Source organism: Wyeomyia smithii, chromosome 3, assembly GCF_029784165.1.
Source record: "Wyeomyia smithii strain HCP4-BCI-WySm-NY-G18 chromosome 3, ASM2978416v1, whole genome shotgun sequence".
Classification (NCBI taxonomy): domain Eukaryota; kingdom Metazoa; phylum Arthropoda; class Insecta; order Diptera; family Culicidae; genus Wyeomyia; species Wyeomyia smithii.
This window is the reverse complement of record NC_073696.1, coordinates 86,621,849-86,637,089: the sequence shown is the minus strand read 5'-3', so window position 1 is coordinate 86,637,089 and position 15,241 is coordinate 86,621,849. Positions and strand designations below refer to the sequence as shown.

At 36.4% G+C, this 15,241-nt stretch overlaps 2 protein-coding genes across 12 annotated transcripts in view; one reads left to right on the top strand and one right to left on the bottom strand.

Moving 5' to 3' along the window:
• Positions 1 to 15,241, bottom strand: part of LOC129727122 (dual specificity calcium/calmodulin-dependent 3',5'-cyclic nucleotide phosphodiesterase 1A-like) — a 601,383-nt gene that overhangs the window by 173,884 nt on the left and 412,258 nt on the right. The window lies entirely within an intron of this gene.
• Positions 1 to 15,241, top strand: part of LOC129727123 (maltase 2-like) — a 32,699-nt gene that overhangs the window by 13,430 nt on the left and 4,028 nt on the right. The window contains exon 1 of one of the 2 annotated variants that reach the window (XM_055684610.1): positions 15,053 to 15,138. The exons of the other annotated variant lie outside the window; for it this stretch is intronic. Coding sequence (XP_055540585.1) covers positions 15,087 to 15,138 — 52 coding nt within the window. The 5' untranslated portion in view covers positions 15,053 to 15,086. Of the gene's footprint in view, positions 1 to 15,052; positions 15,139 to 15,241 lie in introns of those variants that run through there. 2 annotated transcript variants of the gene reach the window in all.

Here is a 15,241-nt window from a genome sequence, read left to right as displayed (position 1 = left end):
AATTTATGCCGAATAATCGACATTTGCGATAAGTGGAAATTTTTCCATTTCATTCAAAGAAAATGGCGGCTAAAGCGCATCGTGAGCTAGAAAAAGTTCAAGGATATGCTGCTCTAAGTGAAACAATGGGCCGTGATTGATTCTGTCGCTTTAAGTACGGTAATTTTGAAAAAACCTAAAAAATTGAGAGCAAATCTGAGTAATTCTCGTGTTTCTGAATATACATCCTTAAACTTTTTTCCCACCGCAAATATATACATGAATGTTGCTCGGTCCCACCGTCCATATATATTTCTTGCTCTCAAGGTAATCAAAGATGTGAACCGTCCGAAAATTTCGGAGTAATATTGTGTAAAATAGAGCATAAGAGTAACTCAGATAAAAGAGGATAAAAGTTTTCCTGAGAAAACGTGAAAAATAAAGAGCAAATCTGAGTAACTCTCGTGTCTCTGAATATCCGTCCTTAAACCTTTTCCCCACCGTGTATATAAATATAAATGTTACTCTGTCTCACCGCTCATATATTTTTCTTGTTCTCAAGGTAATCGAAGATGCAAATCATCTGGAAGTTTCGGAGTAATATTGAGTAAAATAGAGTTATTCCCAAGCATATGAGTAACTCAGATAAAAGCTGTCTTGCCCCTCGGTCCGCATGAAACGAGGCCTAAAATTAGTGAAAAATTACTCAATGAGGATTCATGCCAAACACAGGAACAGCTTGCTTCGGTTTCAGGAGATATACGTCAAGCCATTTATAAGCAATCACATGGTTTGGGAATGTCTCAAAATAAGGAACTTGGATCGTTTTTCGCCTGTGAACAACTTCTCCACCGGCAAAAAAAGGGTTTTCTTCATCGCATCGTGATGGTACATAAAAAATGGATTTATTACAGCAATCAGAAGAAAAGAAAGACATGGGCACTATCCGGCCATGCTTGTACGTTGTCGACTCGGCCAAATAACGGGTGACGATTAAAATTTCGGAAATTTCTTAGTCTGTGTGTTTGTGAAAACCTATTTCTAGATTTCACTGTGATATCACTTTGACTGTGATATTATGAAAGAAAGACAGTTCCAATTGTCCCTGATTTCTAAAGTATCTTAGTTTCGGGATCTAGAAGGTGTTAGCTCTCTCAACCTTTCAAAGACCCTTAACAGAATGACTTAGTACTTGCAGTACGTTCCGGAGTAATTTTCCATTCGGTAAGCCCCGCATCAAAATAATATAAGAAACCTGTAGATTCTATTATTATTTTCAGACTTTGAATTCATTTGAAATATTTTTATCAGAATAATTAATCCGTATTTTATATTTATTAAATGTTATATTTAATAAATAGAGGATTGGCAAGATAATTGAATGAATAAATAACCATACACTTGTGCACCAAAATATAACTTTAAATTTGTTGACACAGTGCTAACCTTGTAGTAAATAAATAATATGTTTATCACCTGATCACCTCTGCAAATGCAACACTAAAAAAATTAAACTAAAAATAATAATAATGAAGTAGCCGAGTCTAGTCTACACTAACACAGCCAGTACTTGAAAAAATCCTTAAAAATGATTCTATCATTTTTCATTTCAAGAAATGATTAAACATGTACATTTTTTTTTCACTGGCCCGGTCTACTGTGTAGCGCAATATCTTCTCTCTTCTTTTTTCTTTTCTCTCTATATAATAAGAATACAACGCTGGCAGTATGTCACGATTAAACTCAAGAACGAATCAGTGGATCGGCGTGAAAATTAGTATGTAGGGTTTTTTAGAGCCGGGAAAGGTTATTATATGGTTTGGAATCCCTCTCCTTTCTGGAAGGGAGGGCTCCCATACAAAAGAAACACAAATTTCTGCTTAACACCAGAACTAATCAAAAAACCAATTTGGCAAATGGAAGTTGTAGAAAGCAAGAAATATTTGTATACTGGTTTGACGTCCCTTTCTCTTCTGGAAGGAGGGGTCCTATACAAATGAAATACAAATTTCTCCATAAATCGAGAACCAAAGCAAATTTAACCAAATTTGGTAAGCAGAAGTTTCTGGGTATTCTGAAAAAGAGGGATCTCATACAAACTCCAGCATAAATTGAGAATTAATCAAGCAAACGGAATCAAATTTGGGGAGGTAAAACATATGTTGATGGTATTTTGATACCCCTCCCTCCTTAAAAAAATATATTGTGATGACCTTTTCTATTTTTTTATTATTTTTAGAAAATCTTAAAGATTGGACAAAATCTGCCTATTTCGCCTATCTGAATACACAAAACACAAAAATTAATAATGATAAATTATAAAAAATAAAATAGGAAATGAAAATGTTTATTTACATTGCATTTGCATCATTTATAATGGAAAAAGCAATACTGTGTGTCCTCTCAGACATGCATACAAGCTTTCATGCAAGCCTTTATGTGGGAAGCAAATGACGCAACTTTTGATTGTCACTTTCAATGTATGAAGTACAATTTTGTAAGTAAAATAAGATCATATTTAAACTGCTTCCGGCCTGTGCATTTCTTTTATCTCTAGCAGCATTGTTTTTGCGTTAACGTCCACTATCACATGTGATTCCGTTGTCCTTACTAAACCACTACAATTAGTTTTGTTTACGAGCCGATTAAAGATTGACTCTGCACTTATAAAAGCAGTGTTGCCGATCACCGTTTCGGAATTTTTCTAATGCTGTCAAAGCAAGGTAGATGTATCTAATGAAAAACTGATTTATCTCTCGATTTATTTGGAAAAGGTCCGTAGTCGGTTTTCTGACGAAACCTTTCCATGATGTACGGATTACGTATGGTGTATGGTTTTCATGTCGGTTTGCATCTCTTGATTCTACCAACAAACTGTTTGCAGATTGTTGCTCTCCGGTTGTTTCTGTACACCAAGGAACTTGAAATTCCGAAAAATTTTCGATTGGGTGACACAGAGGCAGTTTCATTGAGTTGCGTATTTTTGGTATTAATAGGAGCAGGTAGTTCAGGAATGTGTATTTTTCCGTAATGTAATGATGCTTTATCTGGCTTATACACTAGAGTTGGTGGGGTTTCGGGTTTTCAATCCCGAAACCCGAAACCAACCCGTACACGTCGGGTTCAGGTCGGGTTTGGGCTAGAAAACCCGAAACTCGACTATCAAATCTATGAAATCTCGTATTCAGGTGTCAAAATTTCGGATACAGGTCAAGTTCGGGTTTCATAGAAATAAAATTTTCGGGTTCGGGATTGATCGAAAAAAAATCGGGTTCGGGTTTCAACCGAAAAAAATCAGGTTCGCGTAGGGTACGGGCTTGAAAAAAAAAAAAAAACCCTACCATCTCTATTAAACACACAAATGGAATCAAACTTTTCTTCAAACATAACACATCTGGAATGTTTGCTAAACCACTCCTCTTTTGTACATTACTTTGACTGCTACTTATTTTTGAGGTTTGCAGGATGGTATACGCATTCGAAACCAGAACATTTACTACGTCTATTTGGAAGTTAGGTACCTGAATTTGAAAATCTAGTAATTCAACCAGGGAAAGCCAGGGAAAAGGTTTCGAGCGCTTTTATTTCAGTCATTTTTAATCAGGTTATCGAGGTTTTGGCATCAATCGATCGGAAATTCTTTTACGGTTAAATTCATGTAACAAAAAGAACCTATTGTTTGAGATACACTATTGAAAAATTGGTAAAAATAACATCGATTGTCTAAATCATACCGAGTAGCCAATCACTACCTCTCTTCCCAAGCACAGCCGACGCTAACGGATACAACCGATCTGACTTTGTAAATAATTTGTTGTTGTTATTATTGTTTTACTCGGGATTCTTTCTGTTTCCGATGCTTTTTTACTTTCCTTACCATTCCGTATTCATCTTAACTCCTCCCTCTTTCTAACTAACTGACGAAACCTTGATATAGAAGGTACCATTCGAACATTTCACCCCATCATTTTCATTCTAAAACCATACCAGTGACACATGGACAACGGCTAGGTGCCGTTGAAAGGAGGAACGACAAAATAGTACCGGTCATCTCGTGCCAGCTTTCACCCGTAACGTTGGTGGCTGTTAGTAATGCATGGCTACTGCAAAAGTACTAAAATGGCTGGAAATCTAGCCAGAATAACCAGAGAACAAGAATCATCGACAACTGGCACCTTTTGGTGCCTCAAAGTGTTGTAATTGAAGTGGCTAGTTGAATTTTCTCTTTTACAAAACGTTGTTGATGCTCAGATGAAAAAAAAAACCCTAAATCAATCCACCTAGCGGTCAGACTCAGCCTTTCTCATTCAAACTTATTATTTGTAAAAATAGATTCACATGAATGCTTAAATCCAATAAAGGTATATTCTGTCTTTGGGTTCTAGGATATTGATGTTGTAATTAAAGTATAAAATATGAAATTTGACGTAATGTTAGTGCTCAAGAAATAGCGAAATGAAAGAAATGACTCTTAATTTCGAACAATTTAATCACGAGCGATACCGGGAACGTTCAGATAGTACGATACCACTTTCAAATCATGTTGAGGCCATATATATTGATCAAAGCAGGTATAGTGTTGAATAGTCTTTGAATTTCTTTTCTTTCCAAAACATTTGAACAGCATATCAAATTGTTATGAAGTTTGTTATTTGTAAGTTTGAGCGATGACTCGTTTGTAAGACAGGTGTTAGATATGTTCAAATAAGTCTTGTAATGCTTGAGATAATAGACTTTCGATGTTTTACAAATTAAAACATAACGGTTGCTTGAGTTTGATTACAATCAAATGAAAATAGGCAGCCAAACTTTGAAACCAATGGTTCTATCATAATTCATCAGTTAACCCTTAACTAGCCCGTTTATCTGATATCAATATTGTTCAAATCGGTTGTGTAGTTTCTAAGATAATGAAGTTTCGTGATTTTCACATTTCGATACATTACAAACGAAGTTACAGTCCGATTACAGCAAAGTTCAATAGAGTGTTATGAGGCAGCTAGACCTTTCATTTGATACTAATTCTGAGGAAATCGGGTCAACCATCTCTGAGAAAAGTGAGTGAGTCCAAGATGTCTTCGGAATATGTTTCTTTTCATAGCTGGATTTCTCATTTTTAAACATAACAGGCAAAGTAATAATCCGTTTGCAGAAAAAAAATCATTAGAGCCTTATGGGGCAACACGACCTTCCATATGACACTAATTTTATGAAAATCGGTCCAGCCATCTCTGAGAAAATCGAGTAAGATTGGTAGAGCGTTACACTCACACATACACACACATATTCAGAAAATGCTCAGCTCGTCGAACTGAGTCGAGTGGTATACGACATTCGGCCCTTTTGAGCACTTTTATACCTTTAGTTTTGCAGTGATTGCTATACCTTTCTAGGAGGAAGGCGAAAAGTGAAATGATAGAAATGACTTTTAATTTCAACTTCAATCCCGAGCAAGGCCGCAAACATTAAAATTGTACAATGTTCATAGCTTCTGAGATATAAGAGCGTTTTTCACATTCGCAGCGCCAAAACTAAAAGTTTGATTACAATGAAATTCAATAGTATCATAAGTGGCTAATAGACCCTTCATTTGACACCAAGATAGAAAGAATCGGTCAGACCATCTCTGAGAAAAGTGAGTGCAAAAAAAAGGTGCACATACACACGCACACACCCACACACAAACATATACACCTAGACATGCATATATGCAGAAAATGCTCAACTCGTCGAAATGAGTCGAGTAGTATATGACATTCGGCCATTTGGATCACTTTTCTACTTTTTAATTAGCCAGTGATCGTTAGGAGAAAGTCAATATATTTACTTTCATTATGTGATTTCACATTTTTATGAACAACGGACAAAGTTACAATCCGATTGCAGTGAAATTCAATATCAACCTATGGGGCAACTAGAGCTTTCATTTGACACTAATTTTTAGGATTTGATAAAACTCTCTGATTTAGTATTATAAAATAAATATTTAATTTAAAACACGTTTTTTTTTATTTTTAACAAGTCACAAAAAAGAGGTGCCCAACTTAGTTCTCGCTATAAGTCAATAGATGGCGCCAGCAGTAAATCCTGCTTGATTTTTTCATATCTAAAACGTTTTGATACATTACTGATTTATTGTGGCGTCATATAATTTTAGTTATATGAAAATGCCGAATTTATGCCGAATAATCGACATTTGCGATAAGTGGAAATTTTTCCATTTCATTCAAAGAAAATGGCGGCTAAAGCGCATCGTGAGCTAGAAAAAGTTCAAGGATATGCTGCTCTAAGTGAAACAATGGGCCGTGATTGATTCTGTCGCTTTAAGTACGGTAATTTTGAAAAAACCTAAAAAATTGAGAGCAAATCTGAGTAATTCTCGTGTTTCTGAATATACATCCTTAAACTTTTTTCCCACCGCAAATATATACATGAATGTTGCTCGGTCCCACCGTCCATATATATTTCTTGCTCTCAAGGTAATCAAAGATGTGAACCGTCCGAAAATTTCGGAGTAATATTGTGTAAAATAGAGCATAAGAGTAACTCAGATAAAAGAGGATAAAAGTTTTCCTGAGAAAACGTGAAAAATAAAGAGCAAATCTGAGTAACTCTCGTGTCTCTGAATATCCGTCCTTAAACCTTTTCCCCACCGTGTATATAAATATAAATGTTACTCTGTCTCACCGCTCATATATTTTTCTTGTTCTCAAGGTAATCGAAGATGCAAATCATCTGGAAGTTTCGGAGTAATATTGAGTAAAATAGAGTTATTCCCAAGCATATGAGTAACTCAGATAAAAGCTGTCTTGCCCCTCGGTCCGCATGAAACGAGGCCTAAAATTAGTGAAAAATTACTCAATGAGGATTCATGCCAAACACAGGAACAGCTTGCTTCGGTTTCAGGAGATATACGTCAAGCCATTTATAAGCAATCACATGGTTTGGGAATGTCTCAAAATAAGGAACTTGGATCGTTTTTCGCCTGTGAACAACTTCTCCACCGGCAAAAAAAGGGTTTTCTTCATCGCATCGTGATGGTACATAAAAAATGGATTTATTACAGCAATCAGAAGAAAAGAAAGACATGGGCACTATCCGGCCATGCTTGTACGTTGTCGACTCGGCCAAATAACGGGTGACGATTAAAATTTCGGAAATTTCTTAGTCTGTGTGTTTGTGAAAACCTATTTCTAGATTTCACTGTGATATCACTTTGACTGTGATATTATGAAAGAAAGACAGTTCCAATTGTCCCTGATTTCTAAAGTATCTTAGTTTCGGGATCTAGAAGGTGTTAGCTCTCTCAACCTTTCAAAGACCCTTAACAGAATGACTTAGTACTTGCAGTACGTTCCGGAGTAATTTTCCATTCGGTAAGCCCCGCATCAAAATAATATAAGAAACCTGTAGATTCTATTATTATTTTCAGACTTTGAATTCATTTGAAATATTTTTATCAGAATAATTAATCCGTATTTTATATTTATTAAATGTTATATTTAATAAATAGAGGATTGGCAAGATAATTGAATGAATAAATAACCATACACTTGTGCACCAAAATATAACTTTAAATTTGTTGACACAGTGCTAACCTTGTAGTAAATAAATAATATGTTTATCACCTGATCACCTCTGCAAATGCAACACTAAAAAAATTAAACTAAAAATAATAATAATGAAGTAGCCGAGTCTAGTCTACACTAACACAGCCAGTACTTGAAAAAATCCTTAAAAATGATTCTATCATTTTTCATTTCAAGAAATGATTAAACATGTACATTTTTTTTTCACTGGCCCGGTCTACTGTGTAGCGCAATATCTTCTCTCTTCTTTTTTCTTTTCTCTCTATATAATAAGAATACAACGCTGGCAGTATGTCACGATTAAACTCAAGAACGAATCAGTGGATCGGCGTGAAAATTAGTATGTAGGGTTTTTTAGAGCCGGGAAAGGTTATTATATGGTTTGGGATCCCTCTCCTTTCTGGAAGGGAGGGCTCCCATACAAAAGAAACACAAATTTCTGCTTAACACCAGAACTAATCAAAAAACCAATTTGGCAAATGGAAGTTGTAGAAAGCAAGAAATATTTGTATACTGGTTTGACGTCCCTTTCTCTTCTGGAAGGAGGGGTCCTATACAAATGAAATACAAATTTCTCCATAAATCGAGAACCAAAGCAAATTTAACCAAATTTGGTAAGCAGAAGTTTCTGGGTATTCTGAAAAAGAGGGATCTCATACAAACTCCAGCATAAATTGAGAATTAATCAAGCAAACGGAATCAAATTTGGGGAGGTAAAACATATGTTGATGGTATTTTGATACCCCTCCCTCCTTAAAAAAATATATTGTGATGACCTTTTCTATTTTTTTATTATTTTTAGAAAATCTTGAAGATTGGACAAAATTTGCCTGTTTCGCCTATCTGAATACACAAAACACAAAAATGAATAATGATAAATTATAAAAAATAAAATAGGAAATGAAAATGTTTATTTACATTGCATTTGCATCATTTATAATGGAAAAAGCAATACTGTGTGTCCTCTCAGACATGCATACAAGCTTTCATGCAAGCCTTTATGTGGGAAGCAAATGACGCAACTTTTGATTGTCACTTTCAATGTATGAAGTACAATTTTGTAAGTAAAATAAGATCATATTTAAACTGCTTCCGGCCTGTGCATTTCTTTTATCTCTAGCAGCATTGTTTTTGCGTTAACGTCCACTATCACATGTGATTCCGTTGTCCTTACTAAACCACTACAATTAGTTTTGTTTACGAGCCGATTAAAGATTGACTCTGCACTTATAAAAGCAGTGTTGCCGATCACCGTTTCGGAATTTTTCTAATGCTGTCAAAGCAAGGTAGATGTATCTAATGAAAAACTGATTTATCTCTCGATTTATTTGGAAAAGGTCCGTAATCGGTTTTCTGACGAAACCTTTCCATGATGTACGGATTACGTATGGTGTATGGTTTTCATGTCGGTTTGCATCTTTTGATTCTACCAACAAACTGTTTGCAGATTGTTGCTCTCCGGTTGTTTCTGTACACCAAGGAACTTGAAATTCCGAAAAATTTTCGATTGGGTGACACAGAGGCAGTTTCATTGAGTTGCGTATTTTTGGTATTAATAGGAGCAGGTAGTTCAGGAATGTGTATTTTTCCGTAATGTAATGATGCTTTATCTGGCTTATACACTAGAGATGGTGGGGTTTCGGGTTTTCAATCCCGAAACCCAAAACCAACCCGTACACGTCGGGTTCAGGTCGGGTTTGGGTTAGAAAACCCGAAACTCGACTATAAAATCTATGAAATCTCGGGTTCAGGTGTCAAAATTTCGGATACAGGTCAAGTTCGGGTTTCATAGAAATAAAATTTTCGGGTTCGGGATTGATCGAAAAAAAAATCGGGTTCGGGTTTCAACCGAAAAAAATCGGGTTCGCGTAGGGTACGGGCTTAAAAAAAAAACCCCTACCATCTCTATTAAACACACAAATGGAATCAAACTTTTCTTCAAACATAACACATCTGGAATGTTTGCTAAACCACTCCTCTTTTGTACATTACTTTGACTACTACTTATTTTTGAGGTTTGCAGGATGGTATACGCATTCGAAACCAGAACATTTTGACGTAGGACTACGTCTATTTGGAAGTTAGGTAACTGAATTTGAAAATCTAGTAATTCAACCAGGGAAAGCCAGGGAAAAGGTTTTGAGCGCTTTTATTTCAGTCATTTTTAATCAGGTTATCGAGGTTTTGGCATCAATCGATCGGAAATTCTTTTACGGGTAAATTCATGTAACAAAAAGAACCTATTGTTTGAGATACGCTATTGAAAAATTGGTAAAAATAACATCGATTGTCTAAATCATACCGAGTAGCCAATCACTACCTCTCTTCCCAAGCACAGCCGACGCTAACGGATACAACCGATCTGACTTTGTAAATAATTTGTTGTTGTTATTATTGTTTTACTCGGGATTCTTTCTGTTTCCGATACTTTTTTACTTTCCTTACCATTCCATATTCATCTTAACTCCTCCCTCTTTCTAACTAACTGACGAAACCTTGATATAGAAGGTACCATTCGAACATTTCACCCCATCATTTTCATTCTAAAACCATACCAGTGACACATGGACAACGGCTAGGTGCCGTTGAAAGGCGGAACGACAAAATAGTACCGGTCATCTCGTGCCAGCTTTCACCCGTAACGTTGGTGGACGTCTAGCCAGAATAACCAGAGAACAAGAATCATCGACAACTGGCACCTTTTGGTGCCTCAAAGTGTTGTAATTGAAGTGGCTAGTTGAATTTTCTCTTTTAAAAAACGTTGTTGATGCTCAGATGAAGAAAAAAACCCTAAATTAATCCAAACTTATTATTTGTAAAAATAGATTCACATGAATGCTTAAATCCAATAAAGGTATATTCTGTCTTTAGGTTCTAGAATATTGATGTTGTAATTAAAGTATAAAATATGAAATTTGACGTAATGTTAGTGCTCAAGAAATAGCGAAATGAAAGAAATGACTCTTAATTTCGAACAATTTAATCACGAGCGATACCGGGAACGTTCAGATAGTACGATACCACTTTCAAATCATGTTGAGGCCATATATATTGATCAAAGCAGGTATAGTGTTGAATAGTCTTTGAATTTCTTTTCTTTCCAAAACTTTTGAACAGCATATCAAATTGTTATGAAGTTTGTTATTTGTAAGTTTGAGCGATGACTCGTTTGTATGACACTAGTTATGTTCAAATAAGTCTTGTAATGCTTGAGATAATAGACTTTCGATGTTTTGCAAATTAAAACATAACGGTTGCTTGAGTTTGATTACAATCAAATGAAAATAGGCAGCCAAACTTTGAAACCACGTGTTCTCTCATAATTCATCAGTTAACCCTTAACTAGCCCGTTTATCTGATATCAATATTGTTCAAATCGGTTGTGTAGTTTCTTAGATAATGAAGTTTCGTGATTTTCACATTTCGATACATTACAGACGAAGTTACAGTCCGATTACAGCAAAGTTCAATAGAGTGTTATGAGGCAGCTAGACCTTTCATTTGATACTAATTCTGAGAAAATCGGGTCAACCATCTCTGAGAAAAGTGAGTGAGTCCAAGATGTCTTCGGAATATGTTTCTTTCCATAGCTGGATTTCTCATTTTTAAACATAACAGGCAAAGTAATAATCCGTTTGCAGAAAAAAATCATTAGAGCCTTATGGGGCAACAAGACCTTCCATATGACACTAATTTTATGAAAATCGGTCCAGCCATCTCTGAGAAACATGAGTGAGATTAAATAGTTTCCAGAACACGTTTCTTTCCATAACTTCTGAACCACATGCTCAATCTTCATAAAATTCAAAAGTTAGGGGGTTTTTTAAATAGCCCGTACATTCGAAACCAATTTTGTTCAAATCGGTTGTGCAGTTTCTGAGATATTGATGTTTCGTGATTTTTACATTTTTAAACATTACCTCTAAACTAGAAATCAGATTACAATAAAAATCGATAGGATCTTATAGGGCAACTAGACCTTTCATTTGCAATTAATTTCATTGAAATCGGTTCAGCCATCTCTGAGAAAATCGAGTAAGATTGGGAGAGCGTTACACACACACACACATACACACACATATTCAGAAAATGCTCAGCTCGTCGAACTGAGTCGAGTGGTATACGACATTCGGCCCTTTTGAGCACTTTTATACCACTAGTTTTGCAGTGATTGCTATACCTTTCTAGGAGGAAGGCGAAAAGTGAAATGATAGAAATGACTTTTAATTTCAACTTCAATCCCGAGCAAGGCCGCAAACATTAAAATTGTACAATGTTCATAGCTTCTGAGATATGAGAGCGTTTTTCACATTCGCAGCGCCAAAACTAAAAGTTTGATTACAATGAAATTCAATAGTATCATAAGTGGCAAATAGACCCTTCATTTGACACCAAGATAGAAAGAATCGGTCAGACCATCTCTGAGAAAAGTGAGTGCGAAAAAAAGGTGCACATACACACGTACACACCCACACACAAACATATACACCTATACATGCATATATGCAGAAAATGCTCAACTCGTCGAAATGAGTCGAGTAGTATATGACATTCGGCCATTTGGATCACTTTTCTACTTTTTAGTTAGCCAGTGATCGTTAGGAGAAAGTCAATATATTTACTTTCATTATGTGATTTCACATTTTTATGAACAACGGACAAAGTTACAATCCGATTGCAGTGAAATTCAATATCAACCTATGGGGCAACTGGAGCTTTCATTTGACACTAATTTTGTGAAAATCGGTTCAGCCATCTCTGAGAAAAATGAGTGAGTTTAAACAACCTCAGGATAACTTTTCTTCACACAAATTTTGAACCATATGTTCAATCATAACGAAATTTGAAAGTTAAGGGTTCTGGAAACATCCCGATCATTTGAAACCAGTTTTATTGAAATCGGTTGTGTGGTTTCTGAGATATTGATGTTTCGTGATTCTTACATTTTGATACATAACCTCTAAACTAAAAATCCGATTGCAATGAAATTCAATAGCAACCTATGGCGCAACTAGACCTTTCATTTGCATTTAATTTTATGAAAATCGGTCCAGCCGTCTCTGAGAAAAGTGAGTGAGAAAAAAAAGTTGCACATACACACACACATACACACATACATACATACATACAGAAAATGCTCAGTTCGTTGAAAGAGGGTCGAGTGGTATATGACATTCGGCCATTGGGACTACTTTTATACCTTTGGTTTTTCCAGTGATTGCTATACCTTTCTAGGAGAAAGGCAAAAAACGTTGCTGATAGCAGGGAAAGCCTTGCAAACTAGGTTGCATATTCAATTTTGGAGCGTCAATTCCATTCAATTGGCCGCGTGCCGATAACTCGTTCCACAAGTACAATTTTGATTTGAATTATCATTTTGAATATGATGTACGACAAACTTGCAGTCCATAAGTAATGCTACAAGTTTGTCGAAGAGAGCAGTGCTCTAACTCTTACGCCTAAAGTGTGAGAGCCAATATTCAGTGGGATATTCAGCCAATATTCGCGGTGAATATAAAAATATTCACCGCGAATATTGGCTGAATATTGCACTGAATATGGGTTTTCACACTATTGCACTATTCGATAAACTTGTAGTACTACTTAGGGGCTCCAAGTTTGTCATACATTGTTTTTCAAAATTGTACTTGTACAGCGAGCTATCGGCACTCGGCGAAAAAGCACCTCAAAATTGAATATGCATATGTTTCTTGGTGTTCATTTTTCGATAGCGGCCGGTGCAGTGAATCGTTCTGGTCTCAAATACCGAATAGGTTCGTATTTTCTGTTACTGAGAAAGAGAGAATCTACCGAATTCGCTAATTCAAATGTTTGTCATATCATCACAAGCTACGAAAAAATGCTTTTCTAATTCGAATACCTGCGAAGGGAATATGCCAATAAAAATAAAATTTTATTAAATTTTATGAATTTTTTGGCGTATTTTTTAGCAGCCCAGTTAGAACTGTACAATGCGTTTGTGCAAAGTTCTTGTTTTGTCGCCATTTTGCACAGAACTGAGCATGCATAAACAAAACAAAAAAATACTGCAATGAATAGAAGAGAGAAAGTTCACATATACATACTCTCATTTCTTTCAGAGCGTTGAGTGAGAAAACCTTAGAATAATTCCAAAAATTTAGTTGTTACCCGTTATACACTCGGCGAAGGAACCAGATCGGTGTTATTTCATATGAGCTATTGAAACAAAATGAAACTCTCTAAGAGCGGAGGCCTAGTGTGGTTGGTAACGTCTCCGCCAACCACGCTCGACACCTGGGTTCGAATCCCACCGCCGACATAGGTGTCGATGGTTGTGAGGTGGCGTAATCTCCACTCACAACCAACCCAATTGGTCTAGATTCAATTCTAGCCGGCACCGGGAGATTTTCTGTGGCGAAAAATCTCTGTGATCACGCCTTCCATCGCCGTTGGCGCCGGCCCGTGTATAAACGGGTCGTAAGTTAGGGTCCTGGGTGGAGTCGCCTCCCTGGGCGTCGGTGATTGGCACAACAACAATGGCTGAACTAGACCGACGGAAAATAAGCGAGAATAAAAAAAAATGAAACTCTCACTGGGAAACAGTATCGACTTCAATAAATGCGATTAGATCTAGCACTGAGCGAAAAACGATCACAACAAGAGCAGAAGCATAAAAAAAGGATGAAAATGCGATCATTATTAACGAAAAATGATTTTACTGCATGACAACACTCGGCCTTGTGTTTCCAAAGTCGGTACAACTTACATAGAAACTCTTAAAAAAGAACTTGTACCTCACGCGCCAAATTCCCCAGATATTACGCCGTCCGATTGTTACTTGTGTCGTTCGATGGCACATGGTCTGGCAGATCAGCAATCCTGCTGATATGAAGACATCGAAAAATAGCATGAATCGTGCATAGTCTCAAAACACGACTACTTTTATCGTAATATTATTCGAGCTCTGCATAAAACAAGAAACAAGTAGCAGCTAGCGAGGAATAATGATTTGAATGATTTACAGAAAGATAACTTTTTTTTTTCAAAATAAAGTTGCATTTTAATCAAAAATACAGCGAGAACGTTGTTGCACACATAAAAAAAATAAACTATAACAACTCAGTTGTATTTTTCAGCAGTTAACTACTGGCTCAATTTTATAGCCAGTGCACCAACTGTTATCAAAACACGACTTTCCCAAGTCATAACAATTACTGGATTTTTTAGTATTGTTTCACAAACCAAAAATGGACTGGTTTGGTACAAAAGTTTGTAACAACAAATCAACACCCGTTTTTTCTGTAGTCGATTATCTCTCTGCACGTGCCTCCCGTTTTCCCGGCGCTGGTGAGTGAATTTTCATCTCTACTCAATGCACCATTGATTCGCAGCCCGGCCAAAGGTTAACTAGAAGTTAATATTTATAGCATCAGTCTGGGCGAGCCGTCAGTCCGCTCGCTTTTTATCTTGTAAGCATCTGGTAGGAAAAATGGCATAAACAAGTTTTCCCAAAGCTCGCTCGAGCAGTGTCTAGGAATGAAAACGCTGGCTTGGTTTTCCGGGAATTATTATGTTTTGTTGGATGCAGGTAATCAGCCCGGCTTTTTTTTTCGTTTCTTTAGTATTATCGGATATCAGGCACTCGGGTTGTACCTGAACGGTGTCGATATTCATCTGTGGCACGCAGGTGC